This window comes from Malurus melanocephalus, unplaced genomic scaffold (genome assembly GCF_030028575.1).
Source record: "Malurus melanocephalus ecotype Western Australia unplaced genomic scaffold, MMel_1.1 scaffold_38, whole genome shotgun sequence".
Lineage (NCBI taxonomy): Eukaryota > Metazoa > Chordata > Aves > Passeriformes > Maluridae > Malurus > Malurus melanocephalus.
Window position 1 is genome coordinate 2,547,230 of NW_026623270.1, and position 27,975 is coordinate 2,575,204.

Consider the following 27,975-nt stretch of genomic DNA (forward strand, 5'->3'; position numbering starts at 1 on the left):
TCCAAGGGCCCTTTGTTTGATGGCATCTCTGTTTACAGAGTTTACTCTTTAATCTCAACCTGTTTCCTCCTCCTCCTCCCGCGGCTCCTCGGCACTCCCGTGCGCGGCGGCGGAGCGCCCAGGCGCAGCCCGGCAGCAGGGAGCGGCGGCGGGCTCGGACTCCCCTGTCCTCCTCCCCCAGTGGCCGGTGCGAGGATGTCCCGGAGACCCCGGCACAGGTAACCCGCTGTYTGCGGGCGGAGGACGGCTGGCCGCGCTCCGCGCCTGTCAGACGGAGAGCGGGACGGGAGACAGGGAAGGCGGCAGCAGAACGCCGCTTTGCCCGGTGGACGGGCGGGCAGCCCCCCGTCCCCCGTGCACCTGGTTRACTTCGCCCGGTGCTGAGGCGCCCCCCACCCCCGGAGGCGCCGGGGGAGCGGCAGCCCAGCGGGACGCGCCGCGGAGCCGCCGGTGCCGGGGCTCTCGGGCCCCGCGCTGCGCGCCTGCCGGGGGCCGCGGGGGGCCAGCGCTCGCCGCCCGCGGGAGCCAGCGCGGAGCCCGACGGAGCTCCCCKCAGCCGCACGCCAGGACAATGTCTGGCGGGCTCGGCGGTGGCAGGTAGCGCGTCCCGTCCCAYTCATTCATTCATTCCCGGTGGGGTGAGGTGGCAGGTGGGCGGCGAGTGCGGGGACTCGGTTTGCTCCTTCAACTTTACTTTTTCTTTTATTCGTGCGGCCCCTTCGTCCTTGGATGCGCGGTTCTCGCCTGCGAGCCTTAGCTTTTTCCCGGCACACGCCACTCGGCACACGCCGGCGTGCGGCAGCGCGGGCGGGGGGCTGCGGGTCCGACGGAGCGCTCGGCCGGAGCTGTCATCCGTGCTCKCCCGCCTGCCGCGCACCCGGGCCAGGGCGATCCCTGCCGCGCCGCGCCAGGGGCCGGGGGTGGCCGTGCCCCGGAGGCTGCGGACTGGACGGGACGGGGCGGCAGCGCCGCGTGGCCGCGTCCGTGCCGCCGCTGCCGGGCGGGCGCACAGAGTGGGGTTGTTGTCTAATTAGCCAGGGACGGCGGGTCGGACACGTGGAGGCTTTTTTCTCTTTCTCTTTGCAGCCCGGCATCCTCCCCTCCTCCCCTTCCCTTTGGCTGACTGTGACAGGGGAGAAGGTCGCAGCCTTGTTTGTTGCTTCTCGGGCTCCAGCCCTGTCCGGTCGGACTGGGTGCTTGGTGGGCTCTTTCTAAGGAAGAGGGGCTTGCGGAGCGGGAGGAGGCGGCGAGCCGCTGGGCGAGCGCCGGGCTGCACTTTCAGTCAGAGCGGAGTTGTCGCTAGGGCTGGCGGTGAACCACCCGGCCCGTCTCCCGTAAGAGAGGGACAGCCACCGCTGCCTCGCGGGCGCCTCCCGCAGGGACGTGTCCGCCGCCGCCGCTTAAGGCCGGGGAACCGGAGAGGCGCGGTGCGGTGTCCGCCTGATCCGCGGGCGCGGCGCCGGCGGGGCCTCCCCGGCGGGAGCGGACGCGGGCTCTGCCCCGCGGGGCTGATGCCCGAATTCCTTCAATGACGGTAACAGCAGCGAGTCATTTCCTCTACACCTCCTCTTTTTTTTCTTTTTTTTTTTTTTCCTTTTTTTTCCCCTTTTTTTTTTTTGTTTTTTCCCCTTTTATCGTTGCACAAGCCAGTTGCCCGGGCGAACAGCACAGAGCTGATGGGCGGCCGGGGGTACTCCCTCTGTCCCGGCTGGCGGAGCGCCGCTCCGAGCCGAGCCGAGCCGGGCCGCCCGGGGGGAGACTTCGGGGCTGAGACCGGAGGTGCAAAATAAAGTTTTAGAGCACCGCTGGGGGCCCGGTTGGCTGAAGAAACTACCGAGCGTCTCGGAATCCCGGGCCCTTTTCTCCTGCTGGAGAACGTAGGTAGTACAGTGGAGTTTGCTCGGTTCTGCGGTTCTGCGAGGTCCCAGTCATTTAAATTACCCGGTTACAGAACTGGCCCCACGCTGAAGTCCTTCAATGTGCTGCCGCTGATGCTGCGCTGCCGCTGCCGAGCGGCGTTTCCCTGCGGTGCCCGGCCCCACGCAGGAAGCGCCGCCGATGGATGCGTACCTGCTGGTTGCCATCTACGGAAAACTCGTTTTCAAAACGATACTTGGAAACTGAGCCACAAAACTTCCTTTGGCATATGGGCAGTGGTGCAGCTGTCTCTGTGTTTCACTGTGAAAAGTGAATCTACTTTGAGCGGCAGCTGGGAAGGAGCCGCGYTCGTGGCAGCTGGAGCGTGGGAGCTTTTGCTCAAGCATGGGAGGCTCCAGCTGCCAACGAGGGGTGCGTGCGGAGCGGGGGCTTCAGTCGAGACTTGTCCCCAGTGGTTATGGGGTCTGGGGAACAGGGACTGAGCCGTGGGGCTGCAGGAGTACGGCGTGGTGGGGGCAAGTTGAGGGTGGCAGCGATGGGCTGGGTGGGTGAGGCAGGGACCACCCGACAGAGGCTGCGGGAAGACCACGCACATCACAGCAGACTGTGGAAAACTCACATGAAGCATAGTTTTCATGGCACATGACATAGGATAGAGAGTAGGGTGGAAGATGTATGGTGTGATTAGCCCTACACTTTTAAAGAATRTTTGTTCAGCAGCTTGAATTTTGGGGGGTGTTTGCATCTTGACTAATCGTCACCATGGTTCACTGCAACTTAATTTAAAGTAATCTGAAAGCGTGTTAACAGCATAAACAGCGCCTGTTGATTTTATTACAAAATAACTTTATTTTAAAGTCTTAGTCATACTTTAACCACAGCATGCCATACCATCAGATACATCACAGTTTTTAATCTTGCAGCATGACATTGACTTCTTYCTAACACTTGTGGCTAGCATCTCTTAGCTGAAGTATCAGAATTGCCACTCATGCCTTAAAAGTTTGAAATAAAATACTGWCCACCAGAAAGGCCCCTCTGGTTGCAAAACACTCTTTTTGAGCTGGTTAGCTAGGCAGAGCCAGTGCTGTTTRTGAGAAGAGTAATGGAGTCCTTTTTACCCATAGATAGCCTCTGGGGAAATCCCTTAGTCATGAATTAGGTGAGAAGCAGAGTATTTCAAAAACAGTATGAGGGATTTAGAAATAGATTAGAGGTAATAAAGTTAGAGAAATGGGGAGTATAGAAGGGTTCAGTCATTCATTTATTGGTTGCAGGATATTAAATAAACTTGTCCTYAGTCCTTATCTGTCCAAACCCATAAATGGAGGGCATATTTTATATTAGAACTTATTGCATGTTAGTGCTGCCACTTACTGTCTTTACTTAATTGCAAAAACTTGTGCCTTCACATATAGGGTCCATAAGCATTTTTTCAAACAAGGTTACTGTTTAACTTTTGGTATTGCTGCACRGTCTGTTTTATTTTGGAACAATATAACTATCTGCTGAATTAAATATACAAAAGCACTTCTATCTTTCAGAATGCATGGCACGAGTTAAAGATCTTAAACATGTACTYGTGTACTGGACACAGCCTCTAGTTGTCTTTATTGTCCCAAACATTGTATTTTAATTCGAAACCTTCATTGGTTGAAAGTTTGCCAAATGTGTAATTCACCACTGATCTAACATTAAGAGCAGGTCTAAACATGCACAGTAATACGAAGGTTGCCAGCCTTTTGCTTGTATCTGTGGATACCAAAAACAGCAGAACCAGTTCAGAATACTAGAACAACAGAATGCAGAACAAAATCTTGTTGTGCAAGTTTTAAAACTTTTATCTGTGTAACCTTTGTAAGGATTGTAGTGGGGGGGTTTTGTGTTTTGTAATTAAGCAGCTCAAGCCCTCATGCTCTATTCTGTCTTGCTGTGCTTCCTTTTGCAGTATATATAGCAGTGATGATGATGAAGAAGATGTTGAGGTGTACGATCACGACTATGATGGTCTGCTTCCTAAGACTGGAAAACGTCACTTAGGAAAAACCAGGTGGACYCGCGAAGAGGTAAATCCAAGTTCATTCATCTCTTGCATGTGAAAAGATAAGAGAGAGCATGGATCACATTCTTCTCCAAGTYGCTTCATGTTCTCCACCATGTTGCTTATCTGCAAACTTACTTCAGTGACAGTCCTWTATCTATCAAGGAGGACAACTTTTGTCACCCACTAGCTACATTCAGTGTTTTATTTAACTWTGAGCTTAGTTCTTACCTTTTAAATGAAATGTATAGCCACATTTTTTTTAATTCCCACTGAGTTCTGTATTACAGTATGTATGTGATCTGTGAATCTTTGTGTAATCCCAGTTGGAGAAGCAGATTCCAAATCACCTGTAGCAGYGCTTCATTGTTACTATTTGCCTCTTTTTGTTTGGAAACTGTTGCTATGCCAGAACTGCCGTGTGTTCGGTGTCCCACAGCCGCGAAGAAATGTAGCAGAAACTGCTGCTTCTGTACTGTGGGAATTTTATACTTTATTGCAGCATTATGGTTYCAAGGGGAAATAAATTAAAAGCTGGAGGAAAGAAATCCACCAGTACCAACACTGAGCATTCAAGATGTATTTTGCTTTTCAAGGTCAGAATGTGTTTTAGTCGTGATACCCTTGTGCTGACTTTCTGGGAGAATTGTGGTATCAAACTCCTTTGCCAGGTGGATATCCTTTGGCCATTTAACTGGCTTGAGTTTGTTGTGAAATACATTAATACAGTTCTTGAGTTATGTTTTGACTTTCTCTTCTCTAACAATGTGTATTGATGTAATAACAGTGTCAGGTCACCTTTTGCAAGCCTTTTATTTATATTTTTTTAAATCATAGTCTGTTCTTACAAAGGTGGACGTGGGTTATGATGTGGCCAGGGRGGAAAGGATGGCCATGAAGTTCCAATGGCATTGTCCTGTCACATGAACTGGGAGCATACTGGGAGGTGCTAACTGGGGAAGGAGAGGGCTCCTCTTTTCTTATCTCTTGGGGCATTTCTGGTTTGTTTCGCATTATCTCTATCTTTCCCAGTACAGAAGATTGGTGTCTTTTGTCTTTAGGGTCTGTATTTCTGGCCTTATCATTGAAAAGATTGGGTGAATTTTTTTGTTATTCCAAGTATGARAAACTCCCTCACAGASAACAGGAGCAAAAAGGAGCTGTTAGTTTTATTGTGTATTATTGTAGGTGAGCAGACCATGAGCAAATCACTGGAACTCCCATCWCTTGCAAGGCATATAAAGTTTAAGSCTGTGATGTTCAGGGGTTCCCAGATAGCTGAGTGCCTGAGTGTTACTGAATTTCATGGTTATTCTGATGCCTGGCACCTAAACACCCCTGGCCTCCTGTAAATCCAGTCCAAGACTAACAGTTACAGTGCTTTGATGATGTAAAATGAGTAAAATGGGAATGTGTATTAAGTCAAAGAAGTGCACAGAAGTCAGTCTTTTCTGCTGCAGCACAGTAAGGAACCTACCAGAATCCAAAGGAGTAGAAAAGTCTTCTGTTTTAAGCAATTAAAAGTGTGAGAAGTCTRCAGACCACTCCCCCTTACACTCAGAAAGCAGAAGTAGATGTATAAGAAGCTAAAAGAATAAATTTTWAAACATATTTCATTTGAATTGTAAGAGATTGCAATATTAATAGTATATATATATTTTTTAAATTGTTTAGGATGAGAAATTGAAGAAGCTTGTGGAGCAGAATGGCACAGAAGACTGGAAAGTCATTGCCAATTTCCTTCCTGTAAGTGGATATTGGCTTTCTGTTTCCAGGGCTAGTGGCAATTCTTTATCGAGGAGTTTCCTTRATAAAGGGGAAGGGGAGTGGTTGCCTTACAGCTACATTTTCAGCTCCTCCACAAAGGAGGCTGTAGAAATTTAGTTTGATTACTGTGGAAATCCTTACATTAGCTTTCCTTTCACTTCTCAGAAAGTGCTGAAAAAGTCAAACAAGTAAAAATGGGGGATGGTGGGGTCTTGCACCGTAGATGGTCAATGTGACAATGAGTCAAAGTTTCTCAGCACAGTAAAAAAATAGCTTTGGTGAATTGTAAGTATGATTTTGAAGATAATTGCTTTGTGAGCACTGGCTTTTGCTGAAATACTGCATGTGAAAGCATGCCAGCTATTGTGCAGATGGGGAAGAAAGATAAAGTTTGTGTAGTTTTGGTGATGCAGTCCTCAATGCAGAAGTGGTAGAAATCCTATCTAGAAAATTGATAGTTGAGCACCTTCTTCTCAGACTCTTTGTATCACTCCATGTTGTTTAGTAGTCTTAGCTGGCAGTGAAATACATTGAGAGCAAGTGTATATAAATAAGACATTCTACTTTCATCTCGTCTAAAGCATTATCCACTTTGTGTATTTCACATTTCACTAGAATCGGACAGATGTTCAGTGCCAGCACCGATGGCAGAAGGTACTAAACCCAGAACTTATTAAAGGTCCGTGGACTAAAGAGGAGGATCAAAGGGTAATCAGTTTTCCTTTCTGTCTGATTATTGCCTTACTAGCAGATTTCATGTGTTGGGGCAAAACTCCTGGAAACTTTGGTGGTCTCAACTTTATTATGGCCAGAGGCAGATTGTATTTGTGTAGTGCTTTCTAAGTTTGCTATGCAAATAAATTAATGTTGCTTTACAGCACTGTAATGCAGGATTGCAGTCTAGAAATGCCTTAACTATTACCAGATTTTTCCTTTTGGGTAAAAATATGAATGGGAAGTGGGAAACCTTAATTGCTGTTACTTTTACTGTGGCACTTTTAAGAAATGTTGTTGAAAATATTGCTTCACCACAGAAAAAATATTTCATTGATTCGTGATGCATCATTAAATACAGGCAGTTTTTATGTCCTTCTTTGAAGGTAATAGAGCTCGTGCAGAAATACGGTCCAAAGCGCTGGTCTGTCATTGCTAAGCATTTGAAGGGAAGGATTGGAAAACAGTGCAGGGAGAGGTGGCACAACCATTTGAATCCAGAAGTGAAGAAAACCTCCTGGACAGAAGAGGAAGATAGGATTATTTACCAGGCACACAAGAGGCTGGGAAACAGATGGGCAGAGATTGCAAAGTTGCTGCCTGGACGGTAATGACATATACTTTTATCTCTTAAAAAAGGAAAAAGCTGCAGGTCTGAGCAGTCTGTTTTGGTCACCTCAATCTGCAATGTATAAATCAAAAAAATTTTGGAATCAAAACCTGGGGAGCCAGTGACACCGATGTGCATTTTTCTCAGTGGGGAACTGCGCTGTTTGGTCAGTACATGGAACAGTATGCTATTTTTATAGCCTTTTAATGTTTGCCATAGGTAAAGAAAAACCAGTAAGTAGAGGAAGACCATAACAGTGTCCTAAATGTCTGTGCAGTCTTATTTGTGGCTGCGATGACTGTCAAAATTTATWTTGGTTGAAGAGGGAAGGATCAGGCTCTGCTAGTGGAACATAATTTATCTTCTTCTAAGAGTATGCCTTCAGCGTGAAATCCAGTCTGTTTATTCAAATTTATTTAAGAGAAGTCTTCTTCAACTTTTGTAGTTGCTCCTGAATCATCCAGATGATTTTGACCTAWTAAAACTCCATGCATAAAACAGGAGAAACTTTTTCTTTAAACTCTGGTCCTGGAAACATTTGTCTCACTGAAAGCTTTTGCACAGCTTGTATACAATTTCAAAGATTCGGTGTCTTATTTGCTWTGATTAAAAGAGACTCAAAGTGTGGGCAAACAAATAGTATAAGCAAGGGAGAAGTTTCCCTTCCTACTTTACTTCCTGCTATTTGGTAAAACATCTTCAAGATCTGAATATAAGACCTAAGATCATGATAGCCTTTTAAATGGGCATTTCCTGGGCTGCTTTCACCTTCTAGGAGATAACAAGAAAGGTATTAACCCTTGAAAATATTACTGTAGTGTCCACACATCACAGATACTGCTTTGAATGATACTGTGCAGTGGTGATGTTTTTCAAATAGAGGAGCTGTTGCTATGCATACTCTTAAAACCTCACAAACTTGGTAAGTTTGCTTTTTCTGACTCACATATGTGAGGATTTGAATCTCAGTTTTTCTGCACCTAAGAAAAATCCCGACAGTTTTGTTTACTGAATTTGTGTGTACAGCATGATGTTGTCATCTAGGTGGCCAGCTGGAAAGTTGCTTGGAAGTCAGTCTTTGCACAGCTGTTCTCCACAGTCTTTCTTCCCAGCAATGAGACACAATAAGACTCCACTGAAATGTTAAGATATAGAAAATGATGTTGGCTCTCCTTTAGGATAGCCTGAAAGGATTGTTAGCCTTTGTCGTCACCTCACTTCACGGGAATGAGGTGAAGCTGAAGTTGGTAATTTCTTACGGTTTGAGGATCTAAGTCATGAYGGATGGCTTTTAAAAGTACATAAACAACTTTAGCCCATTTTTCTTTTTCCCTAACTTTTTTACTGAACATCTTTCCTGAGAAGTCAGGAGTAGCTTTTGTGGTGGTGGAGGAAAGAGGAAGGCCAGAGAAGAGCTCGGGATTTAAACAGAAATGCCAACAGCAGTTCCCTGCCTGTTGACCTGTCTGAATTGGAAATGCTCATTTTTGAAACTCCTCAAATCTATGTATTTCTGTTGCAGAACTGATAATGCTATCAAGAACCACTGGAACTCCACCATGCGCCGAAAGGTTGAGCAGGAGGGCTACCTGCAGGAGTCCTCCAAGGCCTGTCACTCCTCAGCAGCTGCTGGCTTTCAGAAGAACAACCACTTGATGGCCTTTGCTCACAACCCATCGCCATCTGCCCAGCTGCCGGTGGCCAGCCAGCCCCCGCTGAGCAGTGACTACCCCTACTACCACATCTCTGAGCCACAGAACGTAAGTGGTGGAAATGGGAATGTGGTGGGGCTGCTTGTTTTGCCTTGTTGAAGAGATGGGTGCAGTTTAGCCATGCCTGCTTTCAGGAAGCACGAAGGATTTTCATTATCTTGGGGGACTTGGGYTTGATGTCAGATGAGGACTTCYTTGACTTTTATTTCATTTAGTGGTSAAAATATCTGCATTTCAAACTGGTTGCATTTGGGTGGYGGAGCTGGGTACAGCGGGTTTAATGCCATGGGAGCAGTTAACCTATTTCTTAGAGCTGTGAATAATAAATTCCTTGAATATCGGTTGAATCTGGTTAATTCTGTGTTCCATGTCAAAATCTCCCACGTTCTCTTTAGYAGCATTCTGTTTGTGGGTTGCCTATCAGAACAAAGTAAACAAGTATTGTTTTTAATCAGATTTCTTTGTTATTAATGATTAATAATGAAACRGGCTCCTGCTTCAGACAGTTGCATTGTAGAGTTTTAGATGATAATAAATTGCATCTTTTGCTTTTTCACATCAATTTAGAAAATCCTTACAACTGTCTCTATAAATTATTGATCTTTTCTCGTTCAGGAAGGGTAAATATTTCATATATGAATTTTCTTTCTTCCTCTCTAAAGCTCACTGTCCTATTCCTAAAAACCTGATTACTTTTCTTGTAAACATTTTTAGGTTTTTTGCTATTTCATCTTCACAGACTGCAAATATTAGGTGCCTAAAACCAAAGTATGTTTAACACAAATTCACAATGCAAGCAGATAATATGATGGAAATAATCACTTTTTGCTTTTTGGCCTAGGTTCCTGGTCAGATCCCATATCCAGTAGCACTGCATGTAAATATTGTCAATGTTCCTCAGCCAGCTGCTGCAGCTATCCAGGTAGATAACTTGAACCTCATTTCAAGMGTCCATTTCTTAAATATTTGATAAAATAAAATGCAGACATTATACATTAAGGAAGCATTTTAATGTATTAAGTGTGGCGAAAAGAGAAAATGGGGAAGGTGGGGGAGTTCTAACATGGCTCATAATTGCTCCTTCAGAAGTGGATTTAAAACACAGTTGCTGACATCTGGTGTGATGGCTTTCACTTTCTCCATTTCAAATGTCTATATTGAAATTCAGCAGGGACTTTGGTAGTRGAAAACACAATTGACATTTGTTTTGTCTTTGAATCTAATGTGGCTGTTATAACCACAGGTCGGAAAACCATGAGCATTTTAGTTGCTACATCCTATCAGACCTTTATCTTTTCTTTTCCCTTAACTCTTAATTTCAGAGACACTATAATGATGAAGACCCTGAGAAAGAAAAGCGAATAAAGGAATTAGAGTTGCTACTAATGTCGACTGAGAATGAACTGAAAGGGCAGCAGGCATTACCAGTAAGATTGTCACTGTGTGCTTGGATGGAGGGATAGCAGCCTTACCCCAGTGCTTGTCTTTTTAACTTTTTACTCCCCCTCTGCCTTCAGTACTAATCAAGGCTCTATATTTCCGTTTTAAAAGGATGAAACATAGCACATATATAAACATACTTGATTCCTTTAAATAAATTCCTTTATTTAAAAAAAAAAAAAAACCCATAAAAATTTGCCACTATCTTACTTTGCAAAGTGGGAGCAGGACTGGGCTCTGTAATGTAATGCAATTTTGGAAATATGATRATTGTAGAAACATTAAAAATCCTGTAGATCTTCAATCAATAATTGTATCTATGTTTCTGAAAGTGTGCAATGGTTCATGTGATGAAAATGTAGTGCCTGTTCATTAGATTTTTCTTCTCTGTTGTATTCTTTCCTTCAGCTGTTTTATAGACTTTGTAAGCTTCAGACTTGGTGCATGTTTGAAAGTTTATTTTACTTCTCCCAATAATGTTAGATTCTTCATAACTGCATGTGTGGAGCAAGTGCTGGCTATTACTGAATTCTCATTGTATATGCCATTGGATGTTAATGTGTGAAAACCCTGATGTAACTACTTAACACCATTTCCAAAGCCAAGAATCCCAAAATAATTTTTGACGATAGGTGATAGCCAGCAGACTTTTTTTTTGGGTAATATTTAAATTAATAGTAAAAGAATTGCATGCATGATACGTTAGTTAGGCCACTTTTTAACTTTAGTTAATGTTTTGCAATTTCTTCTGTTGCATGATCACACTGGAAAGAAACTTCTGTTAATTTGTTCTTCTGCTTTCCTAACCACGTTGATTTGACAGCCTCTTCATTGCATTGGTGTAAGCTGTAGCATTAGACAGGGATAGCAGAMGAAAAGGAGATAAGCAGACAAAAGCAACTCTAACTCTAAAACCTTTTAGCCTTCTACAGTGCTGAGCACTCAGTAGGGAAATCCTGCCATTTCTTGCTTCTGACAGTAAAGGACTTGCAGACACTTTTTCAGCACTTGGAGTCACRAAGTACGAATTGATTATGTGTTACTAATGACATATGCCTATAATCCTGGAAGTAAATTATAGGTAACTTTGGGATAACAAATACAATGCCAGTGTTACTTAAAACAAGATCTTGCACTGATGAAAGGAAACATCTTGACAATTGTTTCATAGGCATAAGCTTTTAGATGATGATGCAACTACTTTTATCTTTCCTCCAGTGGCATCTGACACCTTGTGCAATTTCATTGCTAAGTTCCTTCTGCCTTTCCCCCCTCCCTTTTCTTTTTTTTTTTTTTCTTCTTCCTTTAGACACAGAACCACACATCAAACTACCCCGGCTGGCACAGCACCACAATTGCTGACAGTACCAGGACCAGTGGTGACAGTGCACCTGTTTCCTGTTTGGGGGAACATCACCACTGTACTCCATCTCCACCGGTGGATCACGGTTGCTTACCTGAGGAAAGTGCATCCCCTGCACGGTGCATGATTGTTCACCAGAGCAACATCCTGGATAATGTTAAGAATCTCTTAGAATTTGCAGAAACACTCCAGTTAATAGACTCCGTAAGTAGACTTGCCGCCTCAGGTGGATTTGTGTGTCGTCAAGGAGTAAGGGGTGAGGAGCTGGGATTGTCCTAAATGTGRTTATTGGTGTCTTTCCGAGTAACTTTGAGTTGCTCCAGGATCTGAAGCTTATCTTCTGACATAACAAAATGCAGCTGCTCATAAATGAAGCCCTYGAGTGTGGATGCATAYGCTTTTTGTGGCTGTCTCCCTTTCCTGCTACAYCTTRGTACAGGAGTGTGAGTTTTGGCAAGCTGCACAGTAGGAGCTTGAAACAGTCTCTCAACATTAAGTCTCCTTAAAAAAAARTCAGAGACATCGTGAAAGATTTTAAACAATGAAATTATATTTATTAATATTTGAAGTGACACATGCCATAGGTTTATGTCTGGCTGCTCATGTATCTGCATTGTTTCCTAGAAGTGTTTGTGGTACTTCAATAGCTGCTTCTCAGAGTTTAAGGAGCTTTCCCTGGCATATGCGAGGGACTGYACACACATTTTTAAATGCCAAGTATCTGACTGACATTGACATGGATCTGTTCTCACTGCRGTCTCTGGGGTGTTACGTGTAAAGTAGTAGCACATTGAGATATGTTTGTTGGTGGGAAACTCCTTCAGGAGTGGAGGTGTCTGCTTCATGTGGCACCACGTCCCTGTCAGCACATCCAGAGCAGACTTGCACATTAGGAGGAGGCCAGTCTTGGTCTAGAGCACGCATATTTTGGTAACAAAAGGCACCACCTTCATACCAAGCAGAAAATGCTGGGCAAGTAGTGAGGACATAATTTGACTTGTTCATTAGGGACTCAGTTGCCAGCAACACTGCTGGGATGACAGACAGTTTGATAAGATCAAGGTATGTACTGGAAACACAGACTGTGTTTGCTACTCGCATGAAGAGGGTCAGGCTGAATTGAGCCGGGAAAGACTTTATTGTTGTTGTTGGTTACCGGCATATCCTAGCGCTGTATTTTCATGAGGTGGCACTATACACTGTCTTATAGCTCCGTGCCTCCCACGTTGTTTCAGGATCCTTCATCATGGGGTGATCTCAGCAGTTTTGAATTCTTTGAAGACACAGACACTGCGGCTAGCAGAGCTCCCTCAGGCACAGTCGCGCAGCTTCAGCAAAGAGCGGCCAGTGCTTGTAGACCTCAAGGACAGCCCAGCACAAATTTGAGCAAAGTCATGTCGAGTCAGGGCTCTCTTGGCTCACCAAAGACCTTATCTGCCTCACAGGGCAGTGCGGCTCCGTGGGTCCTTCTTCGCAAAAGGAGAGGGCACTGCAGCCCCTCAGCCAGTGGCCACGGTAGCACCTTGGTCCTGGCTGACATCAGCAGCTCAACTCCTCCTAAGCGCTCCCCTGTCAAAAGCCTGCCCTTCTCTCCCTCGCAGGTAGATCAAGACTTCTGCACAGATGTTACTAATTCKCAAAAGTCACCCCAGTCTTAACAATTTAGAAACTAATCCTTTGGAACAAATGACTAATTACCGTTGTGCTTGTTGATTTCACTCCGTGTTTGAATCTTCTCACTGCTCTTAGTCTTCACTGCTGAGTTTAGTTAATCAGCAAGCTAACTGTTGATTCTTAAATTCATCTGTGGGGCTTGGTTTTTTGTGTTTTGGKTTTTTGCCTTTTTGGAGCTCTTCTATAGGGGAGTGTGTCTCCTTGCTTTACTCCTGCTGCTAACTCCAAATACTAGAGTTTGACATTTCTTATCATTTGTGATCCTTTCCATCTCTGTCCACTTACACTATGATTCATTGACCTAGAAAACCCCAAACTGCATTTAAATAGCATTCAGGTTGTGAGACAAACTAACAACAACCAGAAAATTCAAATRACATTTGCCATCCTCTGCCCAGTCCATGGGAGTTGGAGTGGAATAGGAATGAGGAGGAAAATGGCCTGTTAAAATGGCCTGGTGTGTGCTTTCAGATTCCTGATGGTGGTTGCTTTGTTTCACAGCTSTAGCACTATTTAAAAGTGTTTTGGATTTTTTTTGTTTGTCTGTGTTGTTTTGCTTTAGCCTTTGATATTAGGTATTGTAATCATGTCATTTGTCCAGTGAAAGGCAGATTTTCTAACATGCCACATTTTTATAAAGTAGCAGATTGAATCTAGAGGAAATACATTGAATTGTCATCAGAATAAAGGATACAAGTATGCTCACAGATTTGTAAACTCTAGAAATAGAAACAGTATTTTAGGTTACTAGGTAAAACACATGCAAAAGTAATTTTCTCCAAACAAAYAGTGCTGCCTCCTTTTCAGTCAGCTGTTACCACTCCAAAGCAGTCCATGCACCCGTCACAGGTGGCAGTTTTCATTTTAAGCCTTGAATATGAAGCGCTTTCTTTTGACAGAAWTGATAGGAAATTTATTTTCCTGGCATAAACACTTCATTTACTGCCCTAAAAGCCCCTAGATGCCCCATATAATTCTCTGCGGAATTTAACCTCATTTCCTGTGGGTTTGTTTCTGAAACATCCCTTGCTCATTTTCACCTAGTTTCTTGGGCACACTGCTCTTAATTAAAATTTATTTGGAGAAAATCCAAATCAGGCTCTGAAAGTGGTGGAAATTGTTTCTCATTGGAACAGTGTCATTTACTTTAGAATTTCCCTCTCTAACTTGCTGAGCCTAACCATTGAGTATTTTTTCACGATGTAGTCAGGTACCCCAGATACTCCTACTTGCGTCATAGAGGCAGGAGAGTGACTCGTGTCAATCAGAAGAAAATAATTCATTTTTCTTTCTTCAACAATGTCAACTTAAGAGGYCAGCCATGTAATCTGGATGTTCCTGTTAATTTTTTTTTTCTTTCCACACCTGCAGTTCTTAAACACCTCATCCAATCACGAAAACTTGAACCTGGACAACCCTGCACTCACTTCCACGCCGGTGTGTGGCCATAAGATGGCAGTTACCACCCCGTTCCACAGGGACCAGACTTTCAAAGCTCAGAAGGAAAACCATGGGTAAGTCTGTTGTCTTGTCGGGCTCACAGGGGTGTCTTTCCTCAGGCTGGCATGCAGCCAAAGCCTGGGTCAGTGTGTGTGCTTCAGGCTGTTAGAGGGTAGGTTTAGATTAGATGCAAGGAAAGAATTCTTTGCTGAGAGGCTGGTGAGGCACTGGAACATGTTGGCCAGAGAAGTTGTGAGAGCCCTATCCCTGGATGGAGCCCTGGGACACCTGGTCTGGTGGAAGGTGTTCCTGCCTATAGCAGGGTGTTTGGACCTAAATGCTCTTTAAAGTCCTTTCCAACATAAATCATTCTATGATTCTGTGCTTGCTGCAGAGTTGTTCGCTCACACATTCAGATTCTTCTTAGCTGGGAGTAAAACTTCCACTTTATGACCATGGAGGTAGGTTATTAATAGAGAAAACAATGTATATAGGCTCAATAGTTTTTACAGTGAAGTCATTACACCTTATAACAGTCATATTAATGTTCTGTCATAAAAGCAAAATGGMTTATAAGATCGCAGGGAAATATTTTCCAAAGTCCTACAACAATACGGCACGTATTTTTATAAAGAGGTAGTATTTCCAAGCATCTTCCTTTAAAGTTCCTCTCCTTCTTTTTAAAGTTTCAGAACTCCAGCAATCAAGAGGTCGATATTAGAAAGCTCACCAAGAACACCCACTCCATTCAAAAACGCACTTGCAGCTCAGGAAATCAAATACGGTCCTTTGAAGATGCTGGTAAGAAGGAAACAATGATGAAAGTTGCTTTGATTTTAGTGCAGAGGGATGTTCTGGGACTTGGATATAACGTTTCTTTCTTTCAGCCTCAAACTCCAACTCATCTTGTAGAAGATCTGCAGGATGTTATCAAGCAGGAGTCGGAGGAATCTGCAATAGTGGCTGGGCTACATGAAAGTGGACCCCCTTTGCTGAAGAAAATCAAACAAGAGGTAAATCTCAAACTTACCTGAGGCAATTTAATTCAGAACTCTTTGCTGAGAAACTTATACCAATGCCTTTTCTGTTAAATAGCTGTGTCTGTTTTTCTTTCATGTGAGCCCCAAGATCTTAGTGTCGGTTCCATATAGTATACTAGGCATGTCTAATTCATCTCCCATTGATTTCCATAGAAGTCTTTCTGCTGTTTTCAGCAGGGGTTTGCTTGGGCCGTTCTAATGCAGTTTTCGTTTGAAACTTAAAAAGAAAAGAAAAATTAGACATGAATTTGGATTGAATCTTTCAAATATTGGTGAAAAGTATAGAAGAACCCCATGGGGACCAAGCTCCATGGAGTGACTTAGAAACCTGAACATTCGAGGACATTGCATTATATTACTTTGTCACTAAAGTTCTAAAAATACATATATTCTCAATCCTTTCTAGGGGATTAAACTCCTGAATACTGACAGAGCACTGAGTGCAAGTATTCAAAGTTTTATTAGATGGGGTTTTTTTTGAAAACCTTGAACTTTTTTCTTCTGCAAAGAGAAAGRCAACTGTAAAAGATGTTACGGTAAACATACATTATGCACCTCTGTGAAGAATATTTGCTCAAKTTATTTAGCAACTGACAGAAATCTCCTGGTCAGTTATGTGCTGGTTATTACCATGCCTTTCCTGCTTTCAGGTGGAGTCACCAACAGATAAAGCTGGAAATTTTTTTTGCTCAAATCACTGGGAAGGAGAAAATCTGAACACACAGCTCTTTACACCTGGGTCTACTATGGAAGATGTGCCAGTAAGTACAAGTTTTCACATCATCAAATAATTTTTTTGTTTTACATCCCTGTTCAGTTCTTAAATGCAAGAGAAAGAACATTTTGTTTAACCTTCTTCACACGGAGGCTCTATTGCTTATTTTAGTGCCATTTTCCTGTACTAAGTATAAAAAGCAAAGTGCTACTCTAAATTAGATCGCTCTGATGCCTAGAGAAGGTTGCAGAAGCTGCAGTCATTTTGCAGCCCACAGACTTTGAAGAGCCTGCACCAGGAGGATGCCTGCACCTGTGTGTAGAAATGACTAGATTATGGAGTTAAAAACTGGTAAAAGAGAGAGAGTCTCTGTTGCTTTTGCAAAGGAGACCTTGAATGAGCACAGTTCCCTTTGCATTGCCAGGATTCACGGACTGTTACTGATGTTCTTGAACTTGGGATTTTCATAGGATGGAAAACCTTTGCATGTGGCAATGYTCCTGCAAAGCCAAGTCCCAGGAACACCAGGCTGAGGTCTGCTCCTTACCTGTGACTGTGCCCAGTCTTGCAGCTTCTGCGGTCAAGCTGAATTTGCTTTTAAAGCATTTGGCATTTGAATTCAGGTTATTCTCACTAGTTGCTGAAAATCTTTTCCTTTTTTTCTTTTCCTGTTCAGAATCTTCTTACCAGTTCCATTTTAAAGATGCCTGTGTCTGAAGATGATGAYAGTTTTCACAAAACAGTTGCAGTACCTAGAAACAGGCCACTAGCTAGTCCTCTGCAGGTAACTATTCTTTGATTAAAATATAATTTGTATATAATATATATATATATATATAGCTTTCTCACAGACTGCTGTTAAGTTTTGAGTATGGAAGAATGAAATGTTCAGATAAATGTGTCTGAGGATCTCACTTTGCCTGTGGAGTATGAGGGCAAATGACTGCAGCAGTGCCAGGAAGCTAAACAGGGCATAGCCCTGGGGTATTGTAATACAGCTGGGTGCAGAGTTAAATTGGTGGGACTGAGAATTACAGTGGACCAGAAGCTTTTTTTTTTTTCTATAGACTTGTAGTAGGCAGCACTGCTGTTTTGAAGATGTGTGTGCTGTGGTGGTGGCCAGAACTGGTCACTGGCCTTAGGGTGAGAGGAGAGACTCCAGTGCTGCCTGAGTATTGCCCATCCAGCCTTTCCCCAGTGCAGGCTAAATGTGAAATTGTTGTACTGTAGGTCAGGTGTGAGGCTGGGGCTTGTGTGTCTGCTTTTGCTTTTGTTAACAAGCACACATTTGCTGTGTTTTTAAACGTGGCTGCTACAGGGGGGCTGATCCAAAGCCCACCCAAGTCAGCAGCAGCCAGTCTGGCAGCTCTTGTGTACTTTAGGTGGAAGCCACAGCAAGTCATTCAGAAAACAAAACATAATTTCTGTACTTCTGAGGTAGATGAGTAAGTGATTTTGTAGTCCTTCTCCACATGGGAGAACTAAAAGAAAGTGTCTCATTCCCCAGGGTGAGTCACTGTCAGGAAGGAAATTGTAACTCCATARTTCCTGACTTTCAGACAGATAGTCCACATGGCTAATCCTTTCTTTCCTCCCTCTRTCCAGAATTTACATTAGGGCTTATTTACAGTAGGAAGGGCTGAATAAAGGCTGGTTTTGATTAAGCATTTCTAGCCAGGCATTAAAAAAGGAGATAGTAAAATTTCGCACATGTCCTCGTTTGGCACAGTTTGCCATGGAGTGGGCTGGTATTTTGTGCTGCAGAATCATTTGATGAAAAACAGCTTTGGAGAGCAGGGACGAGGACTCTCCTTGGCATGGCAGTGTCTGTCAGAGCCAGACTCACTCTGCCTGTTTTTTACCTGCTCTTTTCTCATGAGCTGTGTTTCTTGGCTGCACTGTGGCACACAGCTGAGAGGAGGGTTTGAAGATCCACTGCCCCTGATATAGGGCAGGATTTAGGGGCTGAATTCAGACCACCTCATGGCAAAGGAGCCTGGGTCTCCAGCGTTGCAGAGAGTTGCTGGAGCTCCCTAGAGGGTGTGGGAGGAGGCTGCTGGCCCCTGCAAGCTCAGCCCTGCTGTATCCCAGCACCCATCCATGACTCCAGACAAACTCTGGGCTCCTCCATGGGTTTAGGGCAAGATTTCAGGTAGCTAAACAGTGTAGGCTGTGTGTTGTCCTGTTAGTGGTAGTTGCCTGCCCTCTGACTGTAATAAAAAAGAAGCATCTGAGAGCTCTATAAAATAGGATCTTTTGATCTTTGGTGTAACAGTGTTATGTTTCCTGCTATCTAAAAATAATTTCTTTACAACCTGCTGTAAATGAAAGGGCTTGTTTAACCTTCTGTCCTCACTCATGCTGATTTTGTTCAGGAAGTTTACATGAGTCAATTTGTGGATCATTCTGGATTCAGTTCTTCAGTCCTTAGGAAAAGCATGTTAAAAGTCAGGTATTCTCATTGTTTGGATAAAGAGGACCTTTTCTTAAGTARGAACTGAGTTAAAAAGGACTTCCCAACTCATATCAGTGTTTAAAGTGTGTTGGACTGAAAGAAAAAGTAGTAGTAAAAAGCCCCAAAATGACTAGTTAGTATGCAGCTTCTTAGTGTAGTAGTATGAAGGTAAAAATGAAACATTGAGTTTTCCAGCTGAAATGTAATCCTAAACAAAGAATGAGGCTGGGGGTTTCTGTGACGGTGGCACAGACACTGTTTACAATAAAATACAGACTTTGTAACAATGCAGTGCTGTCTGCCCATGGTTGCACTCTGGTTTGGACTTGGTGTCGTGGTTAAAAGCGGTGGTAAAGCTGCTTGGCTTCGTCAGAGGGGAGGAGTTTGGCCCTGTGCAGCTCAGAAAGGATGTGTAGTYTGGCTCTTTCACCCCAGAAACTGCTGCTGCTCTGTCCCTAATGCTCCCCCTCCTCCACCCCAGGGCAAATGGACCCCTGTGACCAGGACACAGCATGTCCAARGGGTGCAAAGCTATGGAAAGGATCATCCCTTATTCTTGTTGTTGGCTGCTTGCATTTTGTACATGATCTGATTTTAGTGCATTACTGTTCTGTGCTTTCTACACTTCCCTGTTTAGAATTTGGTGTCTCACCCTCATAAATGAACACATGCAAGGGCACAAACAAACACTGGAACTAAATCCACTGATCCCGTGAAAGTAGACATTAAGCATGAGGGAACTCATGTGGGTGAAATTTAATTGTGTCTGCATATGTTGACATTGCTGCTGTTGATATTTTGGGCCTGATCCAACTGTTCTTATTTAGGCAAATTCTCATTGACTTTGGTCCAAGAAAGAATTACAGCAATCTCTGCACCTTGGGATCCATGCCTGGAGAGGGAAATAAAGACAGCACGAAAGTTAGGGGATTTTTACTATGCTTGGTTATTAAAATTACATTTTCTTTAAAGTTTGAACTTAGAAAGCAGGGAGGCAGTATATTTATCCACAGTATTTTCCATTGCTTTAATAATTTGCACTGCATTTACATAAAGATATTTAGCTAGCAATAAACTGATCAAAATCCTTGATTACTTATTGTTTTGCTGCTAAATTCCAAAGGAGGCCGGAGTAACAAATGTTCAAACAGATCTCCAAGGATATTTTTTTACTGCATTTTGGRTACACGACTGATCATATGCCATTTAGTAAACAGCAGCTGATGACCATGTCAGATAGCACGATATGATTCACCATCACTCAGCAGGAACAGCTCGTTGCATCATTTGGCACATGAGGTCAGGTAGCTCCACACAGCACTGGGGTGGTGCCAGTCTTGTATAGAGCAAAGGGGGAAGAAGCCTCCTTAGACCCAAAAGGAATTTGGGTTTTATSTTTGTTTGATCCCCTGGTTAAGTCTCTCTAAGATGTTGGATGTGAAGGTAGTTTTGTGTAAGATCTTTCTGGTAAGGTGGGAGGGCTCAGCCAACTCTCTTGTCCCACATGACAAATCTCATGGTTGTGCACTGAGTGKGATCTGACTGGCAGGAACAGGAATGTCTCACCAAACCCACATGCTGCCCTGGGGTGGACTCACTCTCCACTGCATGGATCCCAAATATTTCTGCTTTGTACTCATGGGGTTAGTTAAAACCTGTATTTTTGCACCTTCTGTTTTTGCCACTTAATTGCATGGCAGGGAGATTTTGGCCTTTTCCAGCAACTTTTCCCAGGGTTAAGATTTTGGGATAGCATACTCCAATACCGAGACAAACGCATGGTCTGTACTGAGCATGTGCTTGAATTGTGCCTCGTAAGAGGTTACATAAAAACCCCTCTGCTTCTAGCCCTTCCTGTGTAAAAGTTAAATTTTATTTCACATTATGTTCTGTAGCAGTAGCGGTACATAATACAAACTATCCTAACACAGACATTTTAACAGATAGAAAAGTAGGCTAAATCACAGACCTTCCACCTAACCCTGCAGGCTATCAAAAGACACCATGAAATGGAGCCTTTTAAGAAAATAGCGCTGCTTTGATATCTTCTTCCCCCAGTAACAAAGGAAACAACACAAGGTAGAAGCCCTGCAAGCTAAAGAGAATGTTCTTCAACCCCTGGCTCCTGTCACTTTCCATTTTTTAACCACAGACTGACACATTTCAGCTCGAATTTCCTGACTTTCTKTGGTTTATGTAGCCATTTTCTTCAAAGAGTAAGTTTAAAGGATTTTAAAACAGTTATTTGGTTAACCTTTTTTCAAGTGCTTGAGCTGTCATGAAGCCTAATTTTTTCAGTTTAAAAAGTGAAATGCTGTTTTATTTGCAGCTGTTTGTAAGACAAAATGGCTATGAAGGCAGCATGGTCTCCTGCAGCAGCTTTCTCGGTTTTTCCTTCATGGCTTTTTGGGGGACAGAAGATACTGAAATCTCCTACTTTCCTTTGTTTAATCAGGGAGAGGGAGAGGCATGTTCTGTTTGAGATTTGCACAGCAAGGGAAGGTAGCCCCACAGGTTTCCCTCCCTTGTGTTGCCCTTCTCTCGCCGTGGCTGATGTGTGCAGGAAGGAGCAGTGCTTGGCACAGCTGAGGGAGAAAGTTTGAAGCTGCAGTCATCATCACATATTTCCCTCCCAGGTGGGCAGAATTTGGGTTGCAAACAGATCAGAAGTTACAGCTTCCCTGAGCTGGTGGTGGTCTCTCAGAAAAGAGAGAAGTGACAGCCTAACTAGTAGTCATTTGCAGCAATGTATTCTGATCTGTGAAAAAAAAAAAAATTACATAAGGACAAAACTAGAAAGGGGCTGAATATCCCAGTATGAGTAGCAGGTGCTTAACCCACTTCCATATCTCATCCATTCCTCTTACTTGGAAAGCTCATACATCTTGAGCAGGAGTTTTGTCTGAGAAAGAGATTCAGGGTTAAGCTCTTAAAAGTGCCACCAAATGGCTCTTTCTACCTCTGGTGTCATAGTTGTAATAAAAGCTGAAAGGTTGGACCACCTTATTCTTTGAAATTTAGCAAGCTGTATTTCTGAACAATTTGGAAAGCCCCAGAGTTTAGGAGAAGTCTGTCCTGTGCCCCAAAGAAAAGCTAACAACAGGGGTAGAAATAGTGGTCTGTCTTGGCAAATGAGGTAGAAAATTCATTTATGGTCACTTTAGTTTTTAATTAGTCTTTACTGTCTGGTCTTGATGAGTAAATGGGCTTCTCTCGGCTCTGCGTCCTTACAGAATAGAAAGCCATGTTATTCTACGTGATGTCCAYTGTATTCTGCTAGGAAATTGTTTTATTTAGTGCATTGTTTTACTGTTTCAGAAGTACTGCATTTCTGTTGTAAGCTGCCTTTTCAGTGGCACATTCTGCAAACGATCCACACCATGTAATTTAAGGCAAAACTGGCAAGAAATCCAGCTTTTTGCTGAAAGGAAACACGATAAGAAGCCTTCTAATAGTCTGAGCCTTGTAAATATTTTAAATACGCTAGCTTTTTTTAAGTTATTGTTAAATACCAGCACTGCTTGGCTAAATTAATGGGAATGTTTGTAACACCACTAACTTTGCTGGAGTTGCTGAAGATACCTGACAGCAGAGCAAAGATTTAAAATCTGTTTTCTAACTCAGTTCTTGCCTAAGGATTTTTGCTACACTTGCATCAGTTTGGGAGCTCAGCACCAGGACTGCAGCAGTGCTGGGTGTTGGCATTGGCTCCTAACACATGAGGTCTTGTCACACAGGAACTTTCTTAAGCCACAGAGACAGCACATGAAAAGGCAGTCCAGGCTAYKAGTGCAGGAGGACTGGTTCTGTTARAAAAGCACCTTTCCACTGTGTTTTCTTCTCTTCCTCTAGTCTGCTTTGTCTAGATGGTCCAAGTTTTTATTAAAAGTGTTTTAACTGGATATCCCAGTTACAGGTTTGACAGTTTGTTTACAGTTCACAGTTGCCTGAGGGCAGTTGAAGGCATATTACAGGATAAATAAGGTAGTTTTGCTGCCAGGAGAAGGATGTACTGGTAGGATTATTGAACCTAAAAAAAAAGAGAGAAAAAAAGAATAGGGGCAGGGAGAATGACAGAATGACATAGCTGGAATTGTACCATGGATCTGTAAYTTTATCCTATGGGAACCTGTAGTACTATACTTTCTTCTCCCCCTGATTTAACTTAAAGAGTAAGATTTTCTCTGCCATGTATGGAAGAGAAAAATATAGCTAGAGTACTGGCTGAAAAGGTTTAAACTCTTGTAATTGACAGCAAAATTAAGACTAGTCTTGTACTGTGAGGCAATGAAAAAATTGTSTATATGGAAAAAATTTACTGTGGAAATYCTTTTCATTGGCTAGGAATTTAGGWGCCAAAATGAGCACCTYGCTCTTAGATGRCTGAATTTAAGCAKGATGAATCCACTGGATCAATGAAAATGTACCCATCAGTTTTGGTGGGGTTTGGGTGAGGCATTCTGGTTACTAAGATCTTGTGTTCCTGCTGATTTGCAGAGTTAGGCCTGTCAATGTGGTCAGGAGGGTGCAGTAAGCACTCTGCAGCAGGACTGCTCTGGCTGGGSTTTCCATGCTGTTTTCCTGCGTGGCTGTAGCCTTCTGCCTGCCTCTCTTTCCTTCTGATCCATTTGCTGAGCACKGCTGCTGTGGGGCACTGCCCCTGTCCTGTAACAGAGCCCTGTCAGTACGGGCTGCTGTGCTGKCATGGAAGAGGCATTGTGGCATCCCTTTTCACCCTTTTTCTACCAAGAGATCCCATRKYTGTGTGTGACCAGCCCAGCAAGGTSCTCTGCCTGGGTTTAGGACCCAGCACTCCCTGCCAAGGAGGGAAGGAAAGTGCTCCCATCAGGATGACTTTCATACGTGCCTCTGGCACGGCGCTGCAGGGCTGGCAAGGCACAGGCATTGTGCTTTGTTTTGTGTTGGCTGCCGAGAGTTGGGGCTTCCGACAGAAAATGTTTATTAAAAATACCCACTTAAATGTTATCTGAATTCCCCAAGGGTAGAATTGAAAACTGCCTCAGTAAATATTGCTGCATCAGAAAACATACTACTTTGGGTCAGATTCTGTTTTCTGCACTGGGGCAAAGCTCTCRCTTCCATCACCAAGACGCAAAGTTAGTCTTTTTTTTTTTTTTAAAGTTTGTCACAATAGGAAAAAAAAAGCGTAAATAGTGTCGTATTCTGGGAAAACAATACAAGGGTGAAAACTTTTGCGTCCCTAGAGCAAAGCTTGTTTGAAGCGGGCTCAAATGAGGGGTGGAGCTGGTCCTCCTGTGCTCGCTGTGCCTGCTGCCCAGCGCTCCCCGGGGCGGCCAAGCCCATGGGAGGGCAGAGGGTTACTGCCTGCCCGAGCAGCTTCTGCCACACTGACAGCAGGTTCAGGATGAAGACCAGGCTTTCCGTGGAATGAGTGACATGTACCAGCCTGCTGAGATGTTGGTGATATCAGGATACAGATTTTTTTTTTCCTACTAAGCACATGGCTGTTAATACAAAGAGCTCAGTGTAGATAGTAAAAATTAAGCCTAGTTTATGAAACAGGGACACTCCTAGCCTGAAGTTACTTGTATTGTTWAAAAAATTTATATACTGTGGCAAGTTGACTTTTCTTTCCATGTTTTCAGTTATTTAAGGGACTCCTGATCTCCCCTTTCTAGACCAGTGCGTTGAAGCTTTGGGGGATCACAGGGAAATACTGGTTAGACACATATTTCTGTCCTTGGAAGTGGTGGATATTCTGGAACTATGAACTGCTTTTGAGGTATACAGAACAAATCTGGCTTCTAAGTTAAACTGATGGCATTGTACCCGGCATTAATTTGGTTCTTCATGCAAATACCTCTAAAACAGCAGGGGGAAATATGCACAGGTGCCTGAGTCCCACTGAGGAGCAATAGGGGGTTGTAGGTTCCCAGCTTGTGTAGGTGCCTTTGAAAAAGTTACCCTGGAAGCTGTTTAGCYAAAACATGAAAGAAGCTGTGGTGTGTTGCATGCGTGTCTGTGGCACACAGAAATTGTGTCACACCTGCTTTCTGGCATGTTCCCTAGACTGAGCCACTGCACAAGGTACCCAGCCAGCCCAAGTTGGGCTGCTGTAAAAAAGAAGTGTATGGCATGTTTGTTCACTTCACAGATGCAGCTTTCYAACAAAAAGCTGCAGAAACTTAATGATTTGGGGCCTGACCCGGTTCTCCTTCAGGAAGGGAACTCCTACTGAAGCTCAGCAGTTCTGCTTGCAAAATGGCATCCAGGAAAAGAGGCAGCATTTGAGAGGAGAAAGCCATGTCTAGGGAGGCCCAGCAGAAGTTTGCAGAGGGCTAACACACTTGCTTAGTTATTCTCTGGCTTTGTCACTTTCAGACTGTAAACCCTCCAAGGCAGGAACCTCAGTCCCTGTGTTTGTACTGGTGCCCTGATTAGGGCATGTCATRTGAAATTATCTGTAGTTCATAGTTGCCCAGCTTTTTACTATCAGTGTGTCTCAGATAACACTGTTTGCCGTCAGAAGAGCATTCTGTAAACATTTAGCASAGAGAATAATTCAAGGATCCTCTTGCAAAGTTAGCAACTAGAAATAGTAGCAGAAAGAGCCATGGGCACGCCAGGACAGTTCTGCTCTTAGCAGATGGTTTGCAGTCCACTAATTATGATTCATCCAGTGTCCTAGAGGCTGGGAAGGCTTTGGTCATCTCTTTGAGCAATATTGTACTGCAGAGATGATCCTTTTTGAAAGCAGTGGAGAACAGAAAGGTTCCTCCTGACTTGTCCTTGCTGGTGGATCTTGAGCATACACCTTCTCAATATTCAGCAGTACTGGGATCCCCTTGTGGAATGATAAGCACAATTGCRTGGATTTTTGGAATGCAGAGTATTTGTACAGCTAAGTAGGTGATAATGGAGGTTTTATTCTTAGAGAATATTTCAGTGTGGAAAGACAGACACATGGGGTAAGTGAAAGAGTTCAATAGAAAAAAATTAAAGTGTGTATCCTGGTGAATTCCAGGAGCTCCGAAATTTCATTGCTGTTTATAGCTCAAGGCAATGAGAAATGTCTCACATGTGTAGTGAGTAAATAAATAGAGCGCACACAGCCCTCGGCAGATAGGTTTATCTCACTTTAACATTATACTGAATGCTGTCTGCAACCTCCATAAATACCACAAGAAGTGAAATGGCTTACACGATAATTAAAACGCTGTTTCTGCTGAGAGTCGAGCCCCACTGCCTCCTCCTGCCAGAGGAGCTGAGCTACTGGGTGAGTGCTGCTGGCTGCACACAGGTGAAAGGGGCTTTGGGCATGGGAATCCTYGGCAGCAGTGCTCAGGCTGTCAGGGATGGCAGGTTCCTTCAGGGAACTCCAGGACAGAGCAGCTGCATGTCTAGGAYGGAGGTTCAGCAGGAATTTGTGCATGGTCATAGCTCTGAATGTTTTAACTGTGGGTTGTAGCCTCTCTGTGCTCTTTGACTGTGAAGTCCGCCTGCCAAGTACATTCACTTTTAGACCTTTTGTGTAAAGGATTAAAGGCAAGGCTACAGAAAAGCYTTATAGAAAAGATGCTGTCTGAGAGAGAAGCAGGAAGGTTTGGATGCTGGCTCTTGTGCGTCCCCTCTGCAGATCATCTGCTCTGTCTGCCCCTGGGGTTGCTAACCGAGAAGTTGGGGTGACCATTTTTTTGCCTGTTGAGATTTCAATTTCTCAGGAGACAGGACAGCATCCCACTGCCTGTTCATGTCCCAGTTAATTGCAAGTGGGTCCGGCTCTGGCTGGGGCTGTGGATAAATCACACAGTATTCAGCCTAAATCTCTCTTCTAATTTAGCATCTGAACAACGCCTGGGAGTCGGCGTCCTGCGGGAAGATCGAGGATCAGATGGCTCTGACGGATCAGGCACGCAAATACATGGCCACCTTCCCCACCCGGACTCTGGTGATGTGAAAGGGTCGACRGACAGACAAGCATTATGGATTTGAGAACACTTCACCTCCACTGGGAAATTCCTGTTCCTCTGCATGAGAACTTTTCATGAATGGGAGAAGAGCCTATCTTTGTTGTGGTACAACAGTTGGGAGCAGCACAAAGTGCATTTAGTCACTCAGCATATATATTCTTGTTGGATTTCACCCAACCTAAGAGTTTGTGTTTTTTAATGATACTTGCCTAAATTATTAGGTATTGAGTTTGAATCAATAATTAATGATCATAAATTCAGTCTTATAATAAAGATAATTTTTCTTGTACTTTTGAGATCAAGCAGACTTTAACACCAGTATTGTTATTTCAGTGATGTGCTAGCCAGGGGTGGGGTTTTGTTTGTTTCTTTTTTTATTTTGGTTTTTTTTAATAATAAAAGAGCAGGTACTCAAACAGATATATTTTAAATCACTGAACAAAATGCATTGGTGTAAAATACTGAAGTGAAAAGCATTACTACAAACGCTTGGCTGTGCAAAAGGGGAAAGCTGATCAAGATCGTGAATGCTCAAACATCCATGCCTCTTGAAAAACTCCTTTCTGTTTTGGTTCTAGGCCATTATATATTGTGTGTTTCTGTTGGGGGGGGGTGGATAATTAGCTTGCTTTAAAAAATATTACTGTATGAAACATAGATTTATGAGAAAAATTATATTTTTATTCAGTAATTTAATTTTGTAAATGCCAAATGAATACTGTGTTTTGCTGCTACAGACCTTAGCGTGTAGACATGCTGCTAGTGTWAAAGRAGCAGTAGAGCTTTATATGGAAAGAAACAAATGTTGATGTTAGCTAATTGACTATGCACTAGCATTTCAGACCTTTTTGTTATATTTTTTTTTACATTGTTTATATTTTTTCCCCTTTTTTTAAGCAATATTTTTGAACACTGTTCTTGGGAGATTTTTTTTTTTTTGTGTGGATGTGTTGTATTGTTTCTCATTGGTTTGTAACAGCATGCATTGCACCTTCATATGTTTGGGAGAACACTGTCTTGTTCATGTTGTCTCTTTTGTTCCATGTCTAGCTGGTTGTTCCCTAACTTGGGTCTTGTGTACTGAATCAGGTTCTTAGAAATATATGGTTCTTTGTACTGTCATATCAAGTACTTATTGATATGGCAAAACACTGATTTAATTTTATTTTTTTAT

The 27,975-nt window shown here is 43.4% G+C and overlaps 1 protein-coding gene across 3 annotated transcripts; it reads left to right on the top strand.

The window, feature by feature from the left end:
* On the top strand, nt 1-27,975 carry MYB (MYB proto-oncogene, transcription factor). 3 transcript variants are annotated; one of them, XM_057364417.1, is made up of 16 exons: nt 138-218; nt 3,827-3,944; nt 5,594-5,665; nt 6,302-6,394; nt 6,787-7,007; nt 8,533-8,770; nt 9,564-9,644; nt 10,045-10,149; nt 11,472-11,729; nt 12,761-13,126; nt 14,571-14,713; nt 15,326-15,440; nt 15,527-15,652; nt 16,330-16,440; nt 17,071-17,178; nt 26,672-27,975. In XM_057364417.1, exons 1-16 carry the CDS (start codon nt 196-198, stop codon nt 26,786-26,788), a joined length of 2,295 nt encoding a protein of 764 aa, XP_057220400.1. In that variant the 5' UTR covers nt 138-195; the 3' UTR covers nt 26,789-27,975. The 3 variants fall into 3 exon arrangements, with proteins under 3 accessions (XP_057220399.1, XP_057220400.1, XP_057220398.1); XM_057364416.1 differs by lacking the exon at nt 12,761-13,126 and having other exon boundaries at nt 1-218; XM_057364415.1 differs by lacking the exons at nt 10,045-10,149; nt 12,761-13,126.